The sequence below is a fragment of the Uloborus diversus genome, chromosome 7, assembly GCF_026930045.1.
Source record: "Uloborus diversus isolate 005 chromosome 7, Udiv.v.3.1, whole genome shotgun sequence".
Lineage (NCBI taxonomy): Eukaryota > Metazoa > Arthropoda > Arachnida > Araneae > Uloboridae > Uloborus > Uloborus diversus.
In genome coordinates this window covers 29,664,606-29,687,347 of record NC_072737.1, presented here as the reverse complement: position 1 = coordinate 29,687,347, position 22,742 = coordinate 29,664,606, and the positions used below count along the sequence as shown (strand labels likewise).

The window sequence follows — 22,742 nt, the reverse complement described above, 5'->3', positions numbered from 1 at the left end:
CTTTCCCTCAAAAAGTAACTAACTAGTCAATATAATTAAAGTATAGTTTTCAAGTAAGTTATACATTTCGACAAGCAAATTTTTGAAGCAATTTACAATAAAAAAGAATTTAAAAACTTTTTTCTAAGAAGGAAAAGTAAATTATGCAGAGTTACGAGTGCAACAACAGTGAGGTATTTTTAAATTCATAAATTGACAACTTTTTTTTTTTTTTGAAGAGTATTCTTTGTAACCCCGAAAAACGAGTCTGCATCTTATTATTTTCTTTTTTCTTGTTGTTGCAAGTTTGTTCATTTATATAGTTGTTTAACTTACTTTTGTCTCTAGTATGCCATGACAAGAAGAGGAATCATTAGAAAAAGCGAAATCATTAATTTTTGCATAAGCAAGTGGTTTCGTAACTGACAAAATTGAGAAAAAAAAAAGCAATAACTAGTGAGATTAGTATGAGAAACACTCATTTATTTATGGTAATATTGTATAACAATTGCTGCTATCCAGGAGGATTTTGAAAAAAAAGGAAGAAAAAAAACGGAAAAAAACCCCACAAATGCAATTTAAATCTTGCAAACGCGTTACGCGTTTTACTCAAGATTTTTCGGTACTTTTCCTTAACAGGTACGTCAGTTGGTCAGACGACTTGTTTGCTTTCTACCTCGACGACAATAGAAAAGTTTCTTAAAGCAATTGGCGATATTTATAAGTACGTGCCAACCCTAGAATTTAAATTGAAGTTGTTGACTTTTGCTGTCTGCGAAATTTTTAGTTTGCAGTAGCGTTGAACTAAATTAAGTTGCCGAACGTAAAATACCAAAAGTAAATTGATGTGCCAAGGGACGTCAATTAATGGATAAGTACCCATATTTCTTCATTTATTCAGATGCCTTTCTATCTTGTTTGAAATAAATTGTCCTTAGTCATGTGCGACAAATAAATATTTTAGCCTAGCTCACGCAATTTCACATCCATCGTCATTTTTTACGATTTACTCTACATTACAAAATTGTATTTACACCCAGTCATATTTTTTCCCTTAAGTTTACATATTCAAGACTGATAGTTTATGACTATACATGTAAATATTTTTTCATTTTCTCTCAAAAGAAACTTTTTAAAAATTGCATGGCTGTCATAAAAGTCAAAAGTTTATAACTCTACTTATGATATTTGAATTATTTTAAAATTATGTGAAAACCCGACATTTAGGCAACCATTAATGAACAGGTAGATACCAATGACACCTAACTATTATGCCCTAATTTGGAACCGCTTTATTGCATGATTTGATCTTGCTTTTAATAAAAGAGAAAAGAAAAATATGTTTCGTTTTATTAAAAATAGACTTCTTGGTAGCGAACTTTGCACAATAAGCTAAAATAGCAGTCATTATTTGGTGGGGAAAAAATACTGATTTTAACTCAGTTTGAATAGTCAAAATAATGGAATTTTAAACTGCTCAAATAACTCAAAATATGCAATGACATCCGTCATCCTACATTCCTAGTGTTGCTCTTCTAAGCAAATTTAAGGAGCTTGTTTACTTTATTCTGTAAGTTTAAATAATGAAATTTTGAAGAGTTGATATGGGTTGAGGAAAACCAATATCAATTTGAGCAATAATATGTTAAACGCTTAATCTAGATCAACGTGATGCAAAACGCTGTATAGCAATACAATATTTTATTCCGTTTGACTTTTTAGCATACTTTTCAAGTTGATGGGGGCAAGCTTTGACATCTCGTTTAGTTTTTCTCGGCAATCTAGTTAAAAAGGGATTTTAATAAAGGAGCCTTAACAGGAACTGCATTCCATGATTTTATTTTGGGAGGAATTTAAAACAAAGAATAATAAGGCGAAACGAGTTTCTGAAAACGAGAATGTGTTTGGTCAAAAGTCAAAATCCTATTTCTACCAAGAAATTCATTCGTCAACGAGTTTTTTTATTGTTTTTCTTGCAGAGACAGAAAATTACGCAAATGACACTGCTCCCATTTGCTTCTATTATCAAGGATGAGGTCAGCGTTGACTGAAATTACATGACGAATTCATGTGATTTCAAGATCGTTGAGAATGCTGTTTATTCAGAAACGTCAATGTCCGGATTTGGTTTCCTCTAGGCAATGCACTAACTGCAGCCACTTAATATGCTTCTAAGTGAGCAGCGCATTTGAGTGATTAATGTGATCTGGACATTTGATTACAAAATGGGTGCACAGAGTTTGATGGTTAGTAGTTAACAATCGTGATAGTTTAACAAGATTTTAGTGATAATTCTAAATAAAACTGAGTGAAAATTCTGTGATTTTAAATATTTGTTTAAAATTAAAATATATTTAAAAATGTTGATGCTTGAAGAAATATTTTTTAAGTATCCAAAATGCCTGATGTTGAGGATACACCCTGGAACAAAAACAGGGAAATTACAGAACGTCATATTGCACTCCAAATTTTCCTCGAGTTGCTGCTGTGGCTGTTCTTAGACATTTAATAGGACACAATTGTCTAAATCAGGGAATCACAAACTTTTCTGATTCGCGGTACCTTTTGAAGAGTTGTGGCTTTCTCAAGCACCCAAGTCTTGGCTGTTCTTAGACCTTTAATAGGACACAATTGTCTAAATCAGGAAATCAAAAACTTTTTTGATTCGCGGTACCCTTTGAAGAGTTGTGACTTTCTCACACACCCAAGTCTATTTATTACACCATTCAAGTATACTGATATACAAGTTATACACAAGTATAGTATATTGATACCGTGGACACTTCGTCGCACCCCTCATCTCAGCTTACGACATTCCAAGGTACCACGGCTCCCACTTTGGGAACCCCTGGTCTAAATTTTTGTTTGTACATGTTTCACCTGCCAGATTCTCAAACTAGTACTTTTTGTACATGTGGAAAAATCATGGACGCTGCTTATCTGGACAGTTGCTCTGCAGTAAATGGTTTGTAATTGTATTGTCAAGAGATATTGGAGAGATTGTGGTCTAATGAACTAAAGATCAATTTACCCAGAGTTTTAGAAATAAATAAATACATAAAATTCAATTGTCTGATTTTAACTTAGCAATATTTTAAGAGAAAACCGCTGACGTTTAAAGAATCTGTAGATCACGTAATTGAGTCAAACCGTTAGGAAAACAGATGCTTGTACTTATGAACAAGTGTTAAAAGACAATATCGTCGACTGAGAACAAGAGCAGGATATTTTACTGTTGTTTCTGGGATCAGATGTCTGAATCGCAAATGTTTTCACAAAGGGGCAAAGAATACTGCAAATGTCCATACTTCTTAATTAGTTTGTACTGTTTAAACTACAGTTTATGACCTCACTCTAAAACATTTCCACCTCGTTGCTTCCGTTGCATGTCGAAATTTTCCCCTAATTGGGACAAAAGAGCTATAATTTTAGACGAGTTTATTGATGAACTTTGAGTGCTCACTTTATTATTTCTAGCATCTCAAAGACGTAACAAAACAAAGCAATCAGTTTGCATTTTAAAAATGCATCTAATGCTTAGTTACACCTCAAAATATTTTGTGCAGATAAAAAAAGGTAGAATGTTTATGATTAATGAAATGATAATCAAGTTAAATATTTCAATTCAATAGAAACAGCTATTAAAAGGCTTACTTTTCCTATGTTTTAAATAAAAAGAAGTAAATTAAAATATTGAAAATAATATTTAAAATAAATAAATAAATCATTGTTAAAAATCATTTTTAAACACTCTCAAATGAAATCCGAAAAAAAAAAATAATAAAACGATTTGAAGCGAAGAAATTTTAAAAAAATTTCTCAACTGTCAATGTTTCAATAATTGAAGATAAAGTGCTTAAAAATCATTGCAAGAATTTTTTTTTTGCACATGACGTTTTGTTTTTGTTTACAATGAGTTTTTGAAAGTTATTAAAATTTCTGAGCGAAAAAAATCAGCTAAGCAAGCAAATCACATGTAGGCGTACAAAGAATTTTCCGGAAAAATACCTAACAAAGGTATCGACTCAATACCATTCTATAGTTAATATTTTTCTCGTAAAAAAAGGGGGTGGGGGAAGAGAAGTTAATGAAAAAAAAATGTAACTGCATACAAAAAGTTTTGCTGATTCTTTTTCTTTAAATGTTTATTCCCGAAATGAGAATAGATTATTCATGTGAGTCAATGCAACACAACGTAGTTCAGATAACTTTATTTTTCAGCATTTTTTTTTAATGAAACTACGTATGTATGCATAAACTTTCAGGGAAAGTTAAAAAAAAAGCAACCGGTAAAAAAGGTTGTCTGATTTTTTGTAAGATTTTTTTGAATTGTGAACCCAAAATGAGAGTGTATACTGTAGAAAAAAAAAGAAACAATTTTCATAAAATCTGCAAATTACATTAATTGTATGACTTTGACCTTCTAAAACAATATCAGTTATTTTATAATAATTATTTTTCTAATTTATCTTTGCAGCTTTTATATGTATTACTGAATCTGCAGCACCGTACTACGGAACAAAAATCGGATCTTTCAAAACTTACGTTCACGACGTTGTGGGAGACGTTTATGCAGTGGATGATCGAACAATTTTCATTAAAGGATTTTCATACGATGGGCAAGGACCAGGTAAGGAAGTTTTTCACAATCTGATAAAAATTGCTCTTAAAGAAATGCGCAATATTCATTTAGGTTTGATATTTTTTGTAGCTTGCATAAAAGTCAATAAATACATATTTGACAATAAAAACAGTACATCCTCTTTTATCCAGTCTTTGTATATGGACCTCAGGATTAAATTTATAGGTTTTCTAAAAAGTTTTATGCTTACATAAATAATAATTTTTAAACATGATAACATGAACGTAGTTTTAAACATGCGAGGCATTCGCTTTTTTTAAACTAAGTGTACCAACTCCTAATTGATCGCGCAATGACTGATTTGTGGTTATACAGTGGAACTCGATTTTACGTTGTTCGTTTCGTACGTTATCCCGCTGCCAATGGCAATTTCTGCAGGTCCATGAAAAAGGCTATACTGACAATGTTAAAGTATTCTAGATTTTGAAAGACCCTCTTTCAGAAAGTCCGCTTAATCCGTTTTTCTACAAACACATAAATATAATTTTTCATCTATACAAAACTCGCATAAATTTCAACATAAATTTGTTTCATAGCAATTTGGAGCCGCTTGAGCATTATTTATGTTCTGTCTAATTGCCCGTAGTCAGCGAGAGGGATTTATTCTGTTCATCCTATCTTCCTTCATTACGATTGAGGACTAGAGTTGCTAACACTCTTCTTGAACATTTTCCAAAAGTTGGTGACGGATGTTTCGTCTCATCACATCATTAATTCCTACAGTTACCCGCTTTCGATAGTAATGATGAAGACGAGGAATAGAGAAGATCACAAGAAAGAATCGAGGGTGTCCCCACAGTTATTCAATTGATTCTTAGCCAACTTTGAAGAAATGTTTGTACAGATCGGTTTGTAAATAAAATTAAATCTAAAAATAAAACTCAAATGAAGGGCTACGGGGAAGAATGATCATAGTCCACGATGCTAAAATTTCCCTCATTACATTTGTGAGCTTAAAATCTCGAATCGTTTTTAAGTTAGCAACATTCTTCCCTGTTAAAACTCACTCACTATGATGAATCTTGCCTGAATAATATTTCTCTCGAATACTTTCTGTAATAATCTACGTGTTCCCATAGGCTAACCATCAGAGTTTTTTAGAAAAAGGGACTTTGATCGTTCTTTTCCGTAGCCCTTCAAATAAATATTACACATTTTTCTCACTACTACATTAAATAATAGTCGGTTTTTAAACAATATGCTTAGATTTTTAACATCGCCCCGATTTTACGTTTTCCCGCTTGGAACGTTTTTTTAAATCACTGGTGCGTCCGGAAGAGTAAAATCGGGGTTCCACTGTGTAACAAAAGTCATGGCGTATACTTGGAGCTTCAGTTCGACATCACTCCACCTGAACTATTAATGATTAAGGGTTTGCGTGACGCGGCTTCATTTAAACGCCGCATGTGTTTGAAACAAAAGGCAGTGGACCAATTCTTTGCTAATGAATGATGTGACAAATTATTTATATATTTTTTTGTTTCTTGTGAGCAATTATATGTAATATTGTTTCAAAACATAGTTTATTTGATCTTTAAGAATAGTAAGTCTGCTTATTTAAGGACTTGTTTTGATTGCACTGCTCTACAAAAAAGAAAAAAAAAAGTTGCCTGTATCATGAACGAAAACAAGCAATCCCAACCAGTATTAACTACATGCAATATATCAGACAGCCTGGTTATGAAATCCGGAAACTGGGCGGGTGAATAACCGAGCTGGAGGCAGATGGCATCTCATTGATGCTGAAAGTGCCAACAAACTGGTACATAAAGTAAATTTTTCTCACCAACGAGTGCGTGGCGAGAAAACACTTGCTGGTGTTTTCTCACCAGCATGATGCGGTTCGACTCAAAAATTCAATGAGATGACATCTGTCTCCAGTTCGGCTATTAACAACTCCAAACTGATCCTCCAAGTTTCCATTCCAAATCTCCTCTGGGGATGCTGGGTCATAGGTTTCTTGGCTTTTCGTCTGAATCAAAAAAAAAAAAAAAAAAAAAAAAAAAAATTCCTCTGGGCCTCATCCAAACGGTTAAACCACGTATAGTAGTAGGTACGGGGGAGCTAGGAGTATAGAGCATGTGAGTTCACCCTCATCGATTAAAACGTCTATTTACAAAATTACTTCAGAAATTATCACCTATATGGGAAAAAAATCGAGGAAGGTATTTTTTTAACACCCCTTTCTGATCTCCTTTAAGTCTATCAAAAACCCCTTTTACCTCGTTTTCATTCAAGATTGCATTCCCAGCAATTTGATGGCTACTAAAGATCCGCATCATATCGCTAGTGAAGTGGTTCCGTATCTCATTTTCTGTTCTTAATGTAAAGTCCATGAGTTGAATATTAAGCGTGTAGTACGGATTTTTTGCTTGGTTGAATAAAAAACTGTTTATCGATAGTATTAAGCAATAAAAATATAACAGGATGTTTTCAAGATCTGCTTGAAGTATTCCTTTTTGCAGGATTTATCAATTTATCGAAAGATTTACCACATTATTGATGTCTTTGATTCATGTTTATTCAAATTAGCATAGCTTAAGGTCGGAGTTCTAACGATTCTGCTTAGTGTCTCCCCATCTCTTTGCTTTTCAATTTGTGTTCTTTGTGTTCTTCTTGGAGGCATAGTACAAACAAATTTTTTGTTTAATTTCAGAGAAAAAATGTAAGCTTTTCACTTAACAAATTTTTAATCTCTGATTGAATGGTTCTACCGGTGAGATTTTGTAAGCATTGACAAAATAAAATAGCTAAATGTAAGTATTTCTTTTTCAAGGGATTGCAATGGTAGATGGGAATTAATTCTGCAATAATTGAAAAGTGGCTGAAAATATAAAACACAAATAAATTGGGAATCAGTGGTAAAAAATGCACAAAAAATAAATCAAATGATAGATAAAAAGAAAAAAAAATGAAAATGCAAAGGAAAAATATAACGTCCAAAAAACCACTCCTTCAACACTCCGTCCCCTTCAAACATCCAATAAAAGAAAAAAAAATTCCAAGCAGAGCCTTTTTTTTTAATGGAAAAAAAAACAGGAAGAAAGAAATATCACTCGGAGTTGCTTTTCTTTTCTTAACAATAATTACGTACGCTCTAATCAACTGAAAAATTTCAAACAAATTTCATCTTACATCAAAAAAAAATCAGATCTTTAGATTGGTATGACAATCAAAATCGTGCAGAAATTCTTACCCTAAATTCTCAAAATTTACGAGAAAATTACTTTTTAAAATGAAGAAAACTAAATTGTTTGTTTTTAAAACTCGCTCTTTTGTGCACATGTGCGATGCATTGCAATTCAAATGATTTAAATTTCATTCCCATCAGATTATAATTAGTGCTGAAATAGGGAAGTGGAATTTTTTAAGGCAGCGTATTATTTTAATGATCTGATTTTGAAAATTAATTACAGTTTACTTCTGCTAAGTATACTCTCTAGTTTGCGTCTTTATCGGCTTCGCTGTCAGTTCTGATCGGGAGCTGACAGCTAACTCAGAAGCTTATTTACGATTGTAATATAACTCACCAGCGGTCCTGAAAACACCTTGAGAAATGAAATTTTTCGAACACCCACAGTCACAATTAAAACACTCCTGCAGGACTTACTAAGATGAACAATAATCAAAATTTTAAAATAATTTATCTGACTAGTATCCCCATCCTAATTTAGTACCTTAAATGATAACAAAATATCTATTTTACAACCACGCTAGGAGATACTTACAAATTTATACAGTAATGTGTTGACGACACCCTTAAAATGGTAGTCTTGACTAGATTCAACTTTCGCCCAATTAAAACACTTGCCATCTTGAAATTCCTCTAATCAAAGAAGTCACAGCTTATTATCATTCTGGGGCATTATATGGTTGCTTCACTTGCCATATGAATTAACTCCATAAAACAAAAAGTAGAGAAAAGTTAAGAAGAAGATGGTGTTATCGATAGGAGTGAATGGGTCCTCGTGTTACATTTTCTGCCATCATAGGATCAGAAATGTACTGAACCAAAACTTTCATATAAACTCACATGCTAAGCATTGATTGAGCACTATTAAAGCAGAAATGAGGATTTTTTCAATTAAACGGAGTTAATCGATTTGGAAACCGAGGCATCTATATTTTGATTCTTGCTTTCTTTATTCCAAATCTCACATTCATTGTTAGTAAAAACTCAGAAAATAGACACTTAATTTAAATTTGTGCGCACAATTGAGATTACCTAGCTTGTATAAGCCTAACTTGTGATCTTGATGATCGAATTTAACTAGTCTTTAATTATCAAATTAAGAAAAAAAGAACTATAAATATCACTAAAGTACAAGATACAAGAACCGGTATCCTACGGTCTCCGCGCCGATTAATAAAATGAATATTTAAAGGCTGTCTAATCACAGATGTGTCCAGCGTCTCCATCAAAGTTTTTCGCAGGTAGGAAAGGAGGGAGGGGAGGGGGGGTTATAACAATCCTCAGATTAATGGACGCCCTGAGTATAAATTTTTGGAAGAGCCGAAATTCTCAATGGTGTTGAAAGGAATTCCAAGTTTTGCCGAATCGTAAAATATAGGTATGCACAGAAGAACATCTAAGGAAAAGTGATTACTCGGGCACTTAAAAATTGCAATATTGCAATTATATCCACAAATTTTTCGAATCGTCAGAGAAAGTTTGCTGAATAAAGAGGTCACGGTGACCTCCCATCGGGGTTCTTTACTCAGATTTATACATATTAACATGGTAGAATTATAACTAGGATAGTTTTGATAGGTTTGGAGACAAAGGAGCTATTTTGTTTGTTGTCCTAGAACTCCTTGTCGTTTTGCCTCAGACTGTATTCATGTACAAGGCAAATAAATCAAGTTTTTTCGTTGTCCTACAAAATTATACACGCTTTTAGATCAGTAACAGAAAAATTAGCCAAATGCTGTGTTCAGCTGAGAACAATCTTTAACGAACCATGCTGAGACATAAATATATTTTTTTTTCAAAAGAGAAGTTTCTGGAACCATACAGGAATTTCAAACTGTGCCAGAGGCATAACTAATACTCATAGCTAAAATGTTGGAAAATAATGCAAGAGAGGGATGCTTGCATCAATAAAGCTTGCTTGAATTAAGTCTGTAATATATAGTACGCATTTAAGTAATTAGTTGTAGAATAGAAAAATGAAGTGAAAATTTAACGGATGGTTGAATAAGTAAATTCCAATAAGGATATCATTTAAGATTTACATATGGGACGTGATTTTTCAGAAAAAGCTTACCTTGTGCCATTTACCAAGTTCAAATTTATTAACGCAGTGGTTCAAAACCTAGAGGGCGATTTTCCTCCTCAAGGGGGTGATAAACTCGTGAGGGGCGATAAGTATTTAAGAGACAAAATAATAATAAAAGACTAGAAAATATCGAAATTGAAAACGTGAGGGAATCCAACCGTTTAGAGTTCAAACAAGGAACCACAAGTTAAAAATAAAAAAGAAGCGAATTCCTATTCAGGAGTTTCCTTCTCACACTTCGGTTAAACCTTAAAGAACTTTTCATCATTCGTCGACGAGTTTATGCACTTTCATTTTTTTTTAAGTTTATGTGTCGGTATTTTTAATTCCCCCAGATTCTTATATAAAAATAATTTCGTAACATATTACTTCTGTTTTTTTAGAAGTATGTCAATGATCTCTGTTTAGTATTTCCCTCCAAATATCTACCAGTTCGTTTTGAAAAAAAATGAAAAATGTAGTTTTACTAACCTACGACGTATTATTACTATTTTTTTTAAAGAGTGATTGGAAAAAATTGCTTTATATTATATACATGTTATTTCGATTTAAAATTAGGCCATTTTTCCAATAGCATCGATATTTATTAGCTCCAACTTACAGTTTTTTCAAGGAAAAATCTAGGAGGGGGTATTAGGTGTCAGTAAACTGCTAGAAGGGGGTGGTGGACCCAAAAATATTGGGAACCACTGTAGTAATTAAACCTGATTGGGTGAAAAATTTAGATGAAAAGTTTGTGATTGCTTATTTTCCTTCACATTTGTTTGTGGTCCGTAAAAAGGTTTGTTTAGCAACTTTAGAAATCAAACAGTGAATTAAACAATAAAATAATAAATTAATAATTAATAACTACGAGGGCCGTTCAAAAAGTAATAAGACTAAATTTATAAAAAATACAGAACAACTTTAATCGTCATAATTTACATGGTTTTTTAAGAATAACTTCTGCGGGACTAAATGCCTTTATTCCAACGTTCTGTCCACGTCTTTAAAACTTGTGAACGTTAAGTTTGTGAGAGCTATTTCAAAGCCGCCGATGAGTTTAGACATGCTTTGTTGCTTTCAAAATGTTTGCCTCGTGATGGTTTCTTAAGTTGAGGAAACACCTAGAACTGACTGATGTAAAATAATTCTGCGTTTCCCTTTGATAATAATAGCAGCAGTGTTGATCATTGTCTCTAATGGACGTTGAAGGTTGTCCCTCACGTTCAATATCTTCCACATTCTGCCTGCCTTCCTTATAAGGAATTTGCCAGCATAAAGGACTTACTCTAAACATTGCTTTATCGTTGAAAACTTCACGTATCACATCGAAGATCTCCAATGCTGATTTTTGCTGACGAAAACGAACTTTAATTGCATAATTTTGTTCCAACGACGCTTCCATTTTGACAACTGGCTACTTCTTGTAGGCGAACGCCAACAAGTTTCAATTCAAACACGTGATACTCAGGAACATGAGTCTGTACGCACCAATTATTGATAGGTTTTGTTAATACAGACAACAAACAATTTTCGTGCCACAGAAATTAACATTCCAATTAGTGGTTTTGCGGCAGTAAAATTAGTCTTATTTCTTGTAGGCGATCGCCAACATGCTTCAATTCAATCACGTGATACTCAGGAACATGAGTCTGTACGTGCCAACTATCGATAGGTTTTTTTAATACAGACAACAGAATTTCTCATGCCACAGGAATTAACATTTCGATGAGTGGTTTCGTCGCAGTAAAATTAGTCTTATTACTTATTGAACAGCCTACGTATAATCGCATTAAGAACAGTAACTTTCTAACATTCATGATTTATTGCAAGGTTAGCGTAAAACCAGACTACATATAGTTGAATTTAACTCGAGAGAATTACATATGAAGGCTAGATTGTAGTGTGTAAATTTAGATGACTTTACTGTTTTAAGTATAAGCCTATACTCACTGTGTGTAATCCTATTTCAAGAACGGTGGCGATAAGTGTTTGGCAAAGCTTTCACCAATCAGCGGTCATGTTAGGTTTCATTTTTCATCTGCGTGTTGAATGGATTAACATTTTTCTATTTAATACAATACGGATTATAGAACGTTTATTGATTCAGATGACACTATTAAGAATTTCTAAATGTATTTGAGACATAATTTATGATAATATCTTCCAGTAGCATCATTTGCGCTTGTAGCAAATGTGAAAGTAATTTGAACTGGTTTAGATGAAAAGGTTATTTTTGCTTAATAGTTCAGAATTTAGTTAATGAGGAACATTTTTTATTTATATCTAAGTATTTACTTTATTTTATTATCAATATATTAATAATATTTAAGTAATATTTTAATATTATTTAAGGAATACTTTAATACTATTCAAGTATTCAATTCAGATTTAGATCTATATTTCTTAAAAACCATTATAATCTTCAATGTATACAAGTTTAAATGTTATGAAATAAACACGAGACTAACTTAAAAAGGTTGTTACAGTGCTTTAAAAAGTTAGCTGAATCAAAACTTTCGGACTTTTTTTTTTCTAAATTCGATTTTGATGGGAAAGCATTTTTCCAATGTTATTACTTCTTTTGCTTCAACGTTTGTCAGGCAGAGCAAATACTTTTCTACCTTCTTCTCCAAGGAGCTAAAAGAACAACAATATCTACAAAGAATTCTTGGCCGACTTCCGAGAACTGTAATTTAACTGAAAGCAAGATCCTCAGTAGTATTTTTGTGCAGAATATCTAGCTATGACGATCTCTTTTACTTTCAAACATCTGTTCTGAGAAATGTATTTAATCAATTTGCAGTAGCTAGACTCAATCACCTATTGAAGCATTCTACCATAGTTTTGACATTTGTCTCTTCTGCAATAAATTTTAACTTTTCATTTTTCCTTGAAAAACTTTTTTTTTAAACCTAAAAAGATGTTTACTGCAATATCTCCCTATAGTTTCTATAACATAATTAGCTTCATATGAGTTTGAAGTTAAGATATATCTCAAATTTCTTACTATCCATAGTCTCTACTGTTTAATTTTTTTAGATACATTATTATTATGATCCTATTGAATGAATATTAGTTTTGTTTATTTTTCGATTATTTCCATTTATTTACTATGTGAAAAAAATGAATTGACAAAATGAATGAAATTTTAAAGCTAAATTTTTGTTTTAAAACATTTTCGATGAAGATTTGATTCCTTACCGTAATTTGATTAATATTCGCTAAAAATCACATACGATATTACGGCACAATTTAAATTATCTTGATACGTAACGAACGAATAAATACCTTTGTGCTGAAGATTCAAAAAATCAGTAATCCAACGTCATAAAGCCCAAAAATTGCAAAATATTGCAGACACGTGTTTCGGTGTTACAAGGAACACCTTTTTATCCAGAAGCTCACACTTCTTTGCATTGAAAAAGGTGTTCCTTGTAACACCAAAACACGTGTCTGCAATATTTTGCAATTTTTGTGTTTTATGACGTTGGATTACTGATTTTTTGTATCTTGCTACGTATTTATTGATACGTTATAAACAAGATGGCTGACACTAAGATGATCTAGTTTTTTATATAGTGGAAGTAAAAGAAGTGGAAATGTCATCTCTAGTACAGCGTTTTTTTTTTTTTTTTAATCCTGCATTTATGTATTACAGCCAAACTTTCAGAAGCTAGTACAAAAACTGCTTTTCGTGGCTATAAATGATGTTAAAAACAGCAAATTTTCCAATTCATTTCTGGCTTTGTCTTAGCCTAAGTTATGGAAATCCAGCTTGAGATTGGACTATTTCTTTCCGTCCCTTCCTCACCCATTATCTTACTTGTCTACCTTAATCAATTAATTACTCTTACTTCCCCCCTAATGACGTTCTTCTTTTTAAAAGTTAAAACTATGTTAGAAAGTCTTATTATTTTTGTACGATTCACGAAGCAGACGCTAAATTTCAGTTCAGTTACAACCTTTTACTCCTCTCTACCCAAACGCATGTTTTTACAATTTTACAGTCAAATGCAGTTGCTAAAACATATTTAAAAAATGGAGCTGTATACCCAAGTGTAGTGTCAAGGACATTTTCATTGTCACTCCAGGGATTTCGGACCTGATGTGTGAAATAGTGAGTATGAATGCATAAATACTCAAAACATATTTGAAGGAGTACTAGCTGCATTGCCCGGCTTTGCACGGTCTACCTCGAATATAAAAATTATGTCAAGTGACGCATGTTCAACAATCAGGCTTCATTTAGAGAAAAAAAATACTACAAAATTTCCCGTCAAAATAATCATTCTCAAAGAAAGAAAACGGCAAACCAAAAGTTTCCGAAAAAATTAAACGCAACCCTCCAAAAATTCAACTAAAATCCTTAAAAAAAGGAAAGAAGATAAATCGCCAAATAATAATCAAAAGAGAACATTTTTACCTCAAAACAAAAACAAAATTTTATTCAGTCACAACCGAGGAAAAAAAAAAGTGGCAACCCTCTGAACGCTTATTTAAAATGAGATCGCGCACACGATAATTTTCCGATTTAAAATTTCTGTTCCTTAGGTTTACCAGTGCTTTTTAATTTTTTCCCGGTGATTTTACACTCTTTTTTTTGAAATTCGAAGGAAATGAATGAAATATATGGTTGTTTTTCGCGGGCTTTCGAATGGGACCTGACTCAAAGAGATTGAATAATTATTTCGGGTAGAATGATCCATTTTATGACATTTTCGGGCCCTAAAATTAAAATCAGAACGGTTCGGTTCTTTTTTGACGTTCGAAAATCTCCAAGTACCTCCATACCAAATTTGGTCCAGATCCGACGAAAAATGTGGATTTGTATAGGGAACATACACACATATTCTTTGTTTTATTTATATAGATTAACCGTCTTTGGTGTTTAAATCATAAATCGTATTTTTAATAAAAAAAAAATCCGTTTAAATTTTCTTCTTTCAAAATTTTAATTGAGCTATAAATTTGATCGCAATCATCATAAGTTGGGTAAAAGAAGAAACATAAAATATATGTTTTAAATTTGTTCAACATTTGTTTATCTCATTAAAATAATTGAAGCAATAGCACAAGTTTTGTGTCATGCAGAATGTTCAGAAAATTTCATTTTAAGCAGCTTTTTTTACCGCTTTAAGATGAAGTAACGCTTGCATGTATCAAACCATTTCATTATTTTTTTTTGTCATAAAACCATGTTTGAATTTAAAAAAGGGAACTTTACAACTCTTTCAGTTTAGGGGATTATTGAATTTTGAGCCAAATTTTGTGTAAATCCATCGGGGAAATGTGAATTTGTACAGAGAGCTTACACAGATGCAGACAAAAATGAAGTCTTTTACGTATAGACATTTTAATTTACTTAAAACTGAATGATATGCAGTATATTTCTTTACCCATTATTATGAAAAAACCTATGAACCCAATACTTTACTACCAGCACTCTCGTGCAATATTTCTTGAAAAAAATCTTCCAGTAAACTTCTAAACAATATTTCCTTACTTGCTGTTTACGTTTCATTAACAAGGTTATTATTTTTTAAATAAATTAGTACCTTCATTATATATTCCCGTTGAATATCTATTCCAGTAGCCTTATTTCACTAGGTTTATGTTACAACACCAAGGAAAAAAACATCGAATGTAAAAAACCGCTAGTGATTACCAAAGTCATAACTCACTCGCTTTCTAACCGATTCTTCTTGCCACTTAACCTTAGATATGATCAGTTTTCATTAATTGGCGTGATTCGGGGCAGTTAGTTTTCTTTTTACATCGGAAATAACCCATTTTTTAATTTTTCCTTGTTTGAAAGTGATTAGGGTAATGCTGAGTAAATAAATGGCCGCTGTTGTATTTAGATGACATATTGAATGTGGTAAATGATAATGAGTATGATCAATTTGAATAAAACTTGTAGTGAAAGCATCATTTCAAAATCTGTTTGTTGTTTAAAAATATTTGAATTTTTCATGAAAATAAATGCGTGGTAGTGGATCCGATATTCACGGAATCGATTACTTATAGATTTTTCAGAAAGTAAAACGGTATATTTTAATTTTAATCACCCTTAACTAGAGTCACTCGGGGTACGCTTGAGCCTTCTTTTTTTCCTACTTTAAGCTTTAATACACATATGTAAATAGTTTTATGTAAAACGGAAGAAAAGCTCCATAAGTATTGCCTACTTATTCAAAACTAAGAAATAAACATTATTAAATGCATATAAAATGAGTTATTATTCTGGTTCACATCTGTACAGCCATATGAGGCGACTTTGATTCCCGACGTGAGAAAAGTGTAGCAAAATAAATTATTTTAATAAAAATAGTGTAAGTTTAAGGCAGTCAAAAAATTTTAATAATTAAATAAAATGAAAATAGAAAAATGAATGAATGAGTGAGAATGAATGAATGAATGAGTGAGAATGGATGAATGAATGAATGAGTGAGAATGAATGAATGGTTGAATGAATAAAAGCTCCTCCTTTGTACATCACAACCCAACGAAATTTATACATTTTATAATTTTGAATAGAATATTACAATGTAAGAAGAGCATTTTCAACAACTTTAGAAATAACTTCAAAATGGTTAGTTAAGAAATATTAAATGATTCAATGAGCTAAGCACAATATAGCTATTTTATTTTCTAAAATAAAGAGTAGAAAACCTATTTCGTTGGTTTGCCAGGGAAGTACAGAACTTGACCGTTATTTTTGAAGTCAAATGTACTAAAATAATTGAAGTGACTAGAAGCTAGCTGGCATACTGAATGACTGTACTTACCTGAATGAATGTACTTATGTAAGCTTACTGTATTTATGCTGGCAGATCAAGTGCACCCTGCAATGTTGCATTTTTATCCTGATGACGACGGAAACTTCATGGACGATAATGCAACTGCGCATCGTGGCAGAAGCGTTGAAAATTGGTTCACTGAGCATCGGTCTGACTTCCAACACTTTGCCTAGCTACCGGATAGCACAGATATTAACCCATAGAAAATGTATGAGATATGGTGGACATATTCATCCGACATCACTCTCCTCTTCCATCTGATTTACAAGACCTAAAAAGCTGCATAGCCAATGCATGGTATTTTCTTGATATAAATGCACTCCAGAAGCTTGTAGATTCGATACTCAAACGAATCAGGCTATTTTGGTGCATTAAATGGACTGTAAATTTTAAAGCAACGTCAACATGATTTTTTGGGTTGTAAAACTAGAGCCATGAGAAGAGTGCTGAAAAAAAAAAGAACATTATTCCTTTCAAAACGTTGAAGTGATTAATACTAAAAATGCATTATCTAATGAAAGTAATATGTTTTTATAAATTAGGCCGTAAAGGTTGCTTCCTGATTTTGGTGGGAAGCATTTTAACCTTTAAACAATGCATGATAAGATCATTAGCATGTTTATTTGGTGTGGCGAAAGTTATGCGATTGGCAGATGATTTTCGAAAGCCATTTTTTCTTTAGTTTATCCATTTGTGGACGGTAATGGACGCTAATTTCACCCTTTCTCCCCATAAATGTCATAGTAATTTATAGTTCCGGTGAGCTATTTATTAAAATATAGAATTCCCTGAACTGAATAATGCTGAGAACGATTTTATGCTCACGTAGAATTTTAATAAAATGGCTTAATAATGAAAGACAATGTTTCTTGCCAATGTACAGCGTACCGAATGTACAGTCTTTAGTACGTAAACCCAATTTGTAAATACTCGGGCATTTTGTAGTAAGCTAAACGATTAATAAAGTTTCATTTGTTTTACTGTTCTCACATATCTTTCCACTCTGTCCTACCTCTTCAATAGGTTAAATATTTCAGGGTGTTATTAAGACTTTCGGGTTGGGTGTAGGGTGGATCGAGAGGTAAATAGACACATCCTAGAAAGTTAACAGCTAAAATTTTGAAAAAAAAAAAAAAAAAAAAAAAAGACTTCAACTGTTTTTTAGATGAATTAGCAGCAGTAAATTCCTTTTATATGTTTCCAAAACTAAAACGACAAGAAAATGCTATGCTTGTTCACTAATTTGGGGTTTCAGTCACTGTGTAGGTGCACGTTTTTCGTTTACTCCCCCTCCCCCAAATCCAGCCTGGCGCGTAGTCGTAAAATTTCTCCCATTATATATATATATAAAAAAAAAGAGAGAAAAAAAAAAACACTATCAACCTAAATGTTTTCAAACTCAAGACTAGCGAGCAGCCACATAAAGGGTCTCTCGTTTTTCGAGGACAATAACATCTACGAGGTCTGCACTAAATGTAAAACTGAGCAGGCCTCTCCTAAACATATCCTCGAATGTTTGGGATTTTCTAGAGAGGACATTTATTCATCTCCCCTTCTGGCCCTCGATTTTCTCAAGGTCAACGGTCTGATGGACCTCGTCTGACTTCGCCAGACTACTGGAGGATAAGCAACAACAACAATAATCAAAATGTTTTTATTCAGATGTGTCAAATACTATAATGTTTAATAAAGTTATAAATTTTCGATATTGAAATTGGGCTTAAGGACGGTTTATTCACTGGTCGACCTACATTATGGGAGAACCGAAGCATGTTTTTTTCGTAAACAGAAAATAAGAAAATAAATCCCAATCGTGCACTGTTTATTAACGCAGCGAGATAGACTGGCAAGTTTCAAAAAAAAAAAAAAAAAGAAAAAGAAAAAAAAGAAAAGAAACCGAAAAAAGCTTTTCTCTTTCTCTTCGCAACTCGATAAAAGTAAAAGTGGGCTAACTTTCTTGTAAAAGTACTATTTTTCAAGATCACAGTAAAAAAGTGATGTAATTTTTTTTTTGTTTAAAGTCTCTTTTCGTGAGTGATTAAAGTTAGTCACCATTTATACCCGTTACGTGAAATTGCTAATACTTATGCACCTTTTTCTCAAAACGTTTTAATGATATAAAACTTAAAATTTTCACAGTGGTTTCAATATATATCTTAAAGTCCACTGAAGCGAAATTGTATGAGAATTCTGTGAATTTCATAATTTAATGTATTTTAACTAATATTCATTTTTTTAATGGAAAAGGCTGATTTTGAGCATAGAATCAGCTGATTAGAAAAAGTGTGAACCTAAATTTTCAAAAGCAAATAAATAATATGTGCTGCAAATTTGAAATACCTGAAGTAGTTTTCTAGAAAAGGAATATGAGTTTTTAAAATTGCCATTCTGAGAAAATCGCAGTTATAAATACATTTTAATATATTTCTTCCCACTAATATTTAAAGTGAATTATTTTCAATTTACATAGAAACAAGAACTTGGAGTAGTAAGAAAGTTCTGTCTTTGAATACTTCAAACACATAAAAACTGAAAAATATTTTTTTAAAAAGGTTTAAAGGTACTAACTCACCTTAAGAGATTATCTTTTTCGGCCAGCTATTGAGAGACTGGAAATCTGCAAGTGAGATACAAAAATAGTAACAATTCGTTTCCTAGCACTAATATGTAGAACTGTGAAAAATCTAAACCATCACTTCAATTACTCAACCAGAAATCTATTTCTTAAACTAATAGTGAGCCAATCATTTTGTACTATTCAAAAGCAGGCAATTTGTATAATTGATTAATCCTTTAACATCATTACTTAATCGGAACATGTATGTCCCTAGCTATGTATCTGATCTTATGCTCCTGGTAATGCATTCTGAAAGCGTTCTAAGAATAACAATTACTTTGTAAGGTAGAGATATATTAGGTAGCGATATAATTAGGATCATAATCTTTGTTACTTTAGGCTGAAACAATTTGTCATAATGAAGAAGGATACGATCACTAGTAGTTTTATAAAGCTCTGTTATAGATATCTTTTTCTTTTTCCACCATGCTTTTCTGTCAAAAATTATTTATAAATATGAATTATTAATGAAAAAAAAAGATTTAAAAATATGTTGTTAAATTTTTATGTGCTCGTTTTTTGTATACCAGCTAATTTAACTAATGGGCTTCAGTATCCAATGTAGAATTAGGTTTCGGTGTTTTATAATTTAGAACTAGTTTCTAATACATATTCCTAAGGTTATTTTTTTTTAAATGCTTAGTTTTTCAGTAAGTAAAGTAGCATATAATTTAAAAAGAGTATCTTCGAGATCAAAACATTGCGTACCTGATTTGTTATTTTTTTTTTCAAACAACATTTTTTTGATATTTAGCATTTGCTACCAACGCAAATACTTACGATAAATATTAATTTCTGAATGAAAATTCTTTCCTCGTTTTTTATTAATGTGCTTAAGTGTTTAATGAAGTACAAAACTTTACGTATTTTATTTGTTAAAAAGCGTTAAACGTACAGAAATTTTTTGGACATTTATCCTTTACTGTCAATGAAAATAAATAAAAATTAATTTCTGAATGCAAAATTTTCATCGTTTAGTATTAATTTGCTTAATTAATCTATACCCTTTTATTTGGTAAACTGAACAAGTTTCTATCATCTAGGGTGGCTTTGAGTTATGACTGTTAACTTTGCGGTACTTCAAATTTTTTAGCATATTTTAATTTAAAAAAAAAGTAAATAAACGTGCATGTTCTGCCGGTAAGGTTATCAAATACTTTTTCGAATTTTTATTTTACAGAAAAAAAGCTGATAATATTGTACACAGCTCATTGCACCATTCAATAACTCGGGAGTTACTGTTTTAAGTTATTTTTTGAAGTTGTTAAAACGCAATTTTAAATTAAAATCGAATAGGGAAAGGCAATTAAATTGTACTTTAAGATATACATTAGTCAATAAACTGAAAATTTTCGGATTATTTTTATGGGAAAACAACTTTACACTGAATAATTAATGAGCAACTCTCTTCTTATTATTGTTTAAACTAAATATCTCAAATATAACTATGAATGTTATTAAATATCTTTGCAGATGCCTACTTTTGGGGAGGCTCTTCATCAAAACCAGACACATCTGGCTTTATAATACCTGATGAAAAAGGAAAGTGAGTATATTTTTCGAAAGTCTTTTGTTATTGAAAAAGCCTCTTTATAAAAACATTAGTCGATAAATGAAATGTCTTTCCCATGAAAATATATATAACAGTTACACTCGCTTATAATGAACTTGAAGAGACCGAAATATTTTTAAATTTTATCCTAGATGCAGTGCTGGCCAAATTATTAGACTAAGACTGTTTTAAAAGCAAATTCTTTATTGATTACATAACTACAGACACATAAACGAACAGTGAAATAATTATCGAATATTTAGTATGCATTCCCTTGTTCTTGATGAGCATTTTAAGTCTTTTTGACATGCTTTTCACAAGGTTTACACCATTTCTTAACTTTTTAAAAAAGGAGGTAAAAAATAGTTTATACTCACTATTATATATACTCACATATTACACATACTCACTAATTACCTAAAACTAACTTTAAATATAACAGAACACACTAATAAAAAGAACTAGTGAACTGTTTAAGCTGATTGAGGTTATATGTTCCTGGTAGGTAGATAAATAAAGAACATAAACAAAGCAGACAGTGCTGCCACCTACAAACATTAAATTATGATAAAACAACGTAATAATCAGTGTACAGTATGTACTGTACTTTAAAAGCAAAATAAATAGTATTTTAGTACAAATAGTGTACAAAAAAAACCTCTTTAGTACACTGAGCTCAAACAATACATCAAACAAAATATTTGAAACGAAGTTAATAATGTGCGTTAATAATGTGCTACGTTAAAATTTAATCACATTTGAATTACTTTTTTATGTGTGTATGAAAAGTATTCCATCTTCAAAATTCAGTAAAATGCTTTTAATCAGTGCATTTACTGCCTGTTGAATTATCTTCTAAGTTATTGTATGGATAAAAAAAAATACTTTGATTTCTAAATTGTTACTATGGCATGTGTATAAAAATGTTATTAAGTGGAGTATTACTTCATGTGTTAAATCTAAGCTACTGGTCTGTGTTTCCTTGCATTTTTTTTCAATAAATTCTGTATAAAATCTGTTTTTCTAAAAATTTATTTTTCAAATTTTTTGTTCAATGATATTCGAAGGCAGTCCTATGCATACTCTTCCAAACTTGATTACTAGGAAAATATTGAAAGAATTACTTTTTTAAAACATTGTCTTGTAAATTTTTTTCACTGCTGGTTATGAATTTGAATATTTAATTATACTGGGAGTCTTACACTGATGAAGAAAGTTCATTGAAAAAAGAACTACTTCGGATTTTTCCAGAAAGCTTTATTTTTATCTTCATCTCAATATACGAGGGCCATCCGGTAAGTAGTACCCGTTTGTGAAATAAAGACACAGAAGTAAATATTAACAAATGTAAATATTTTTTATTGAAAAGAGCATACCTTAAACCACTTCTCCACATAATCTCCAAGCAAATTTAAGCATTTGTCATAACGTGTGACGAGTTTTTGTATTCTAGCGTCATATTCCTCCGCCGCTAGCCGATTGAAATACGTAGTCACGCCTTCTTTAAGTTCTTCATCGCTGTCAAATCTTTTTCCCGCCAAAAACTCTAAGTTTTGTAAAGAGATGAAAATCTGAAGGGGCCAAGTCCGGGCTATACGGTGGATGGTCGAATATTTCCCAATTGAATTGCTGCAGAAGTTGTTGTGTTATCCCCGCTGCATGAGGCCTGCATTGTCATGGAGGAGAATGACACCATCAGACAATAGAACTCTCCGTCGATTTTGTATTGCTCGCCATAATTTCTTTAATGTTTCACAACTGGCGGCGTTCTCAATTTTTTAAAACATTATGAACTGCCACAGAAACAACATAGCAATGCTAGCGTCACGAAACTTGCAACAGAGAAGGCAGGCAAGCCACTGAAGCGATTTCGAGGATGGCCCTCGTA

General features: G+C 31.9%; 1 protein-coding gene across 1 annotated transcript in view; it reads left to right on the top strand.

Moving 5' to 3' along the window:
• The window catches only part of LOC129225567 (protein Skeletor, isoforms B/C-like), a 113,507-nt gene that overhangs the window by 5,725 nt on the left and 85,040 nt on the right, over positions 1 to 22,742 (top strand). The window contains exons 2-3 of the mRNA XM_054860013.1: positions 4,457 to 4,609; positions 20,776 to 20,848. Of these exons, the coding sequence (XP_054715988.1) occupies positions 4,457 to 4,609; positions 20,776 to 20,848 (226 nt within the window). The remainder of the gene's footprint in view (positions 1 to 4,456; positions 4,610 to 20,775; positions 20,849 to 22,742) is intronic.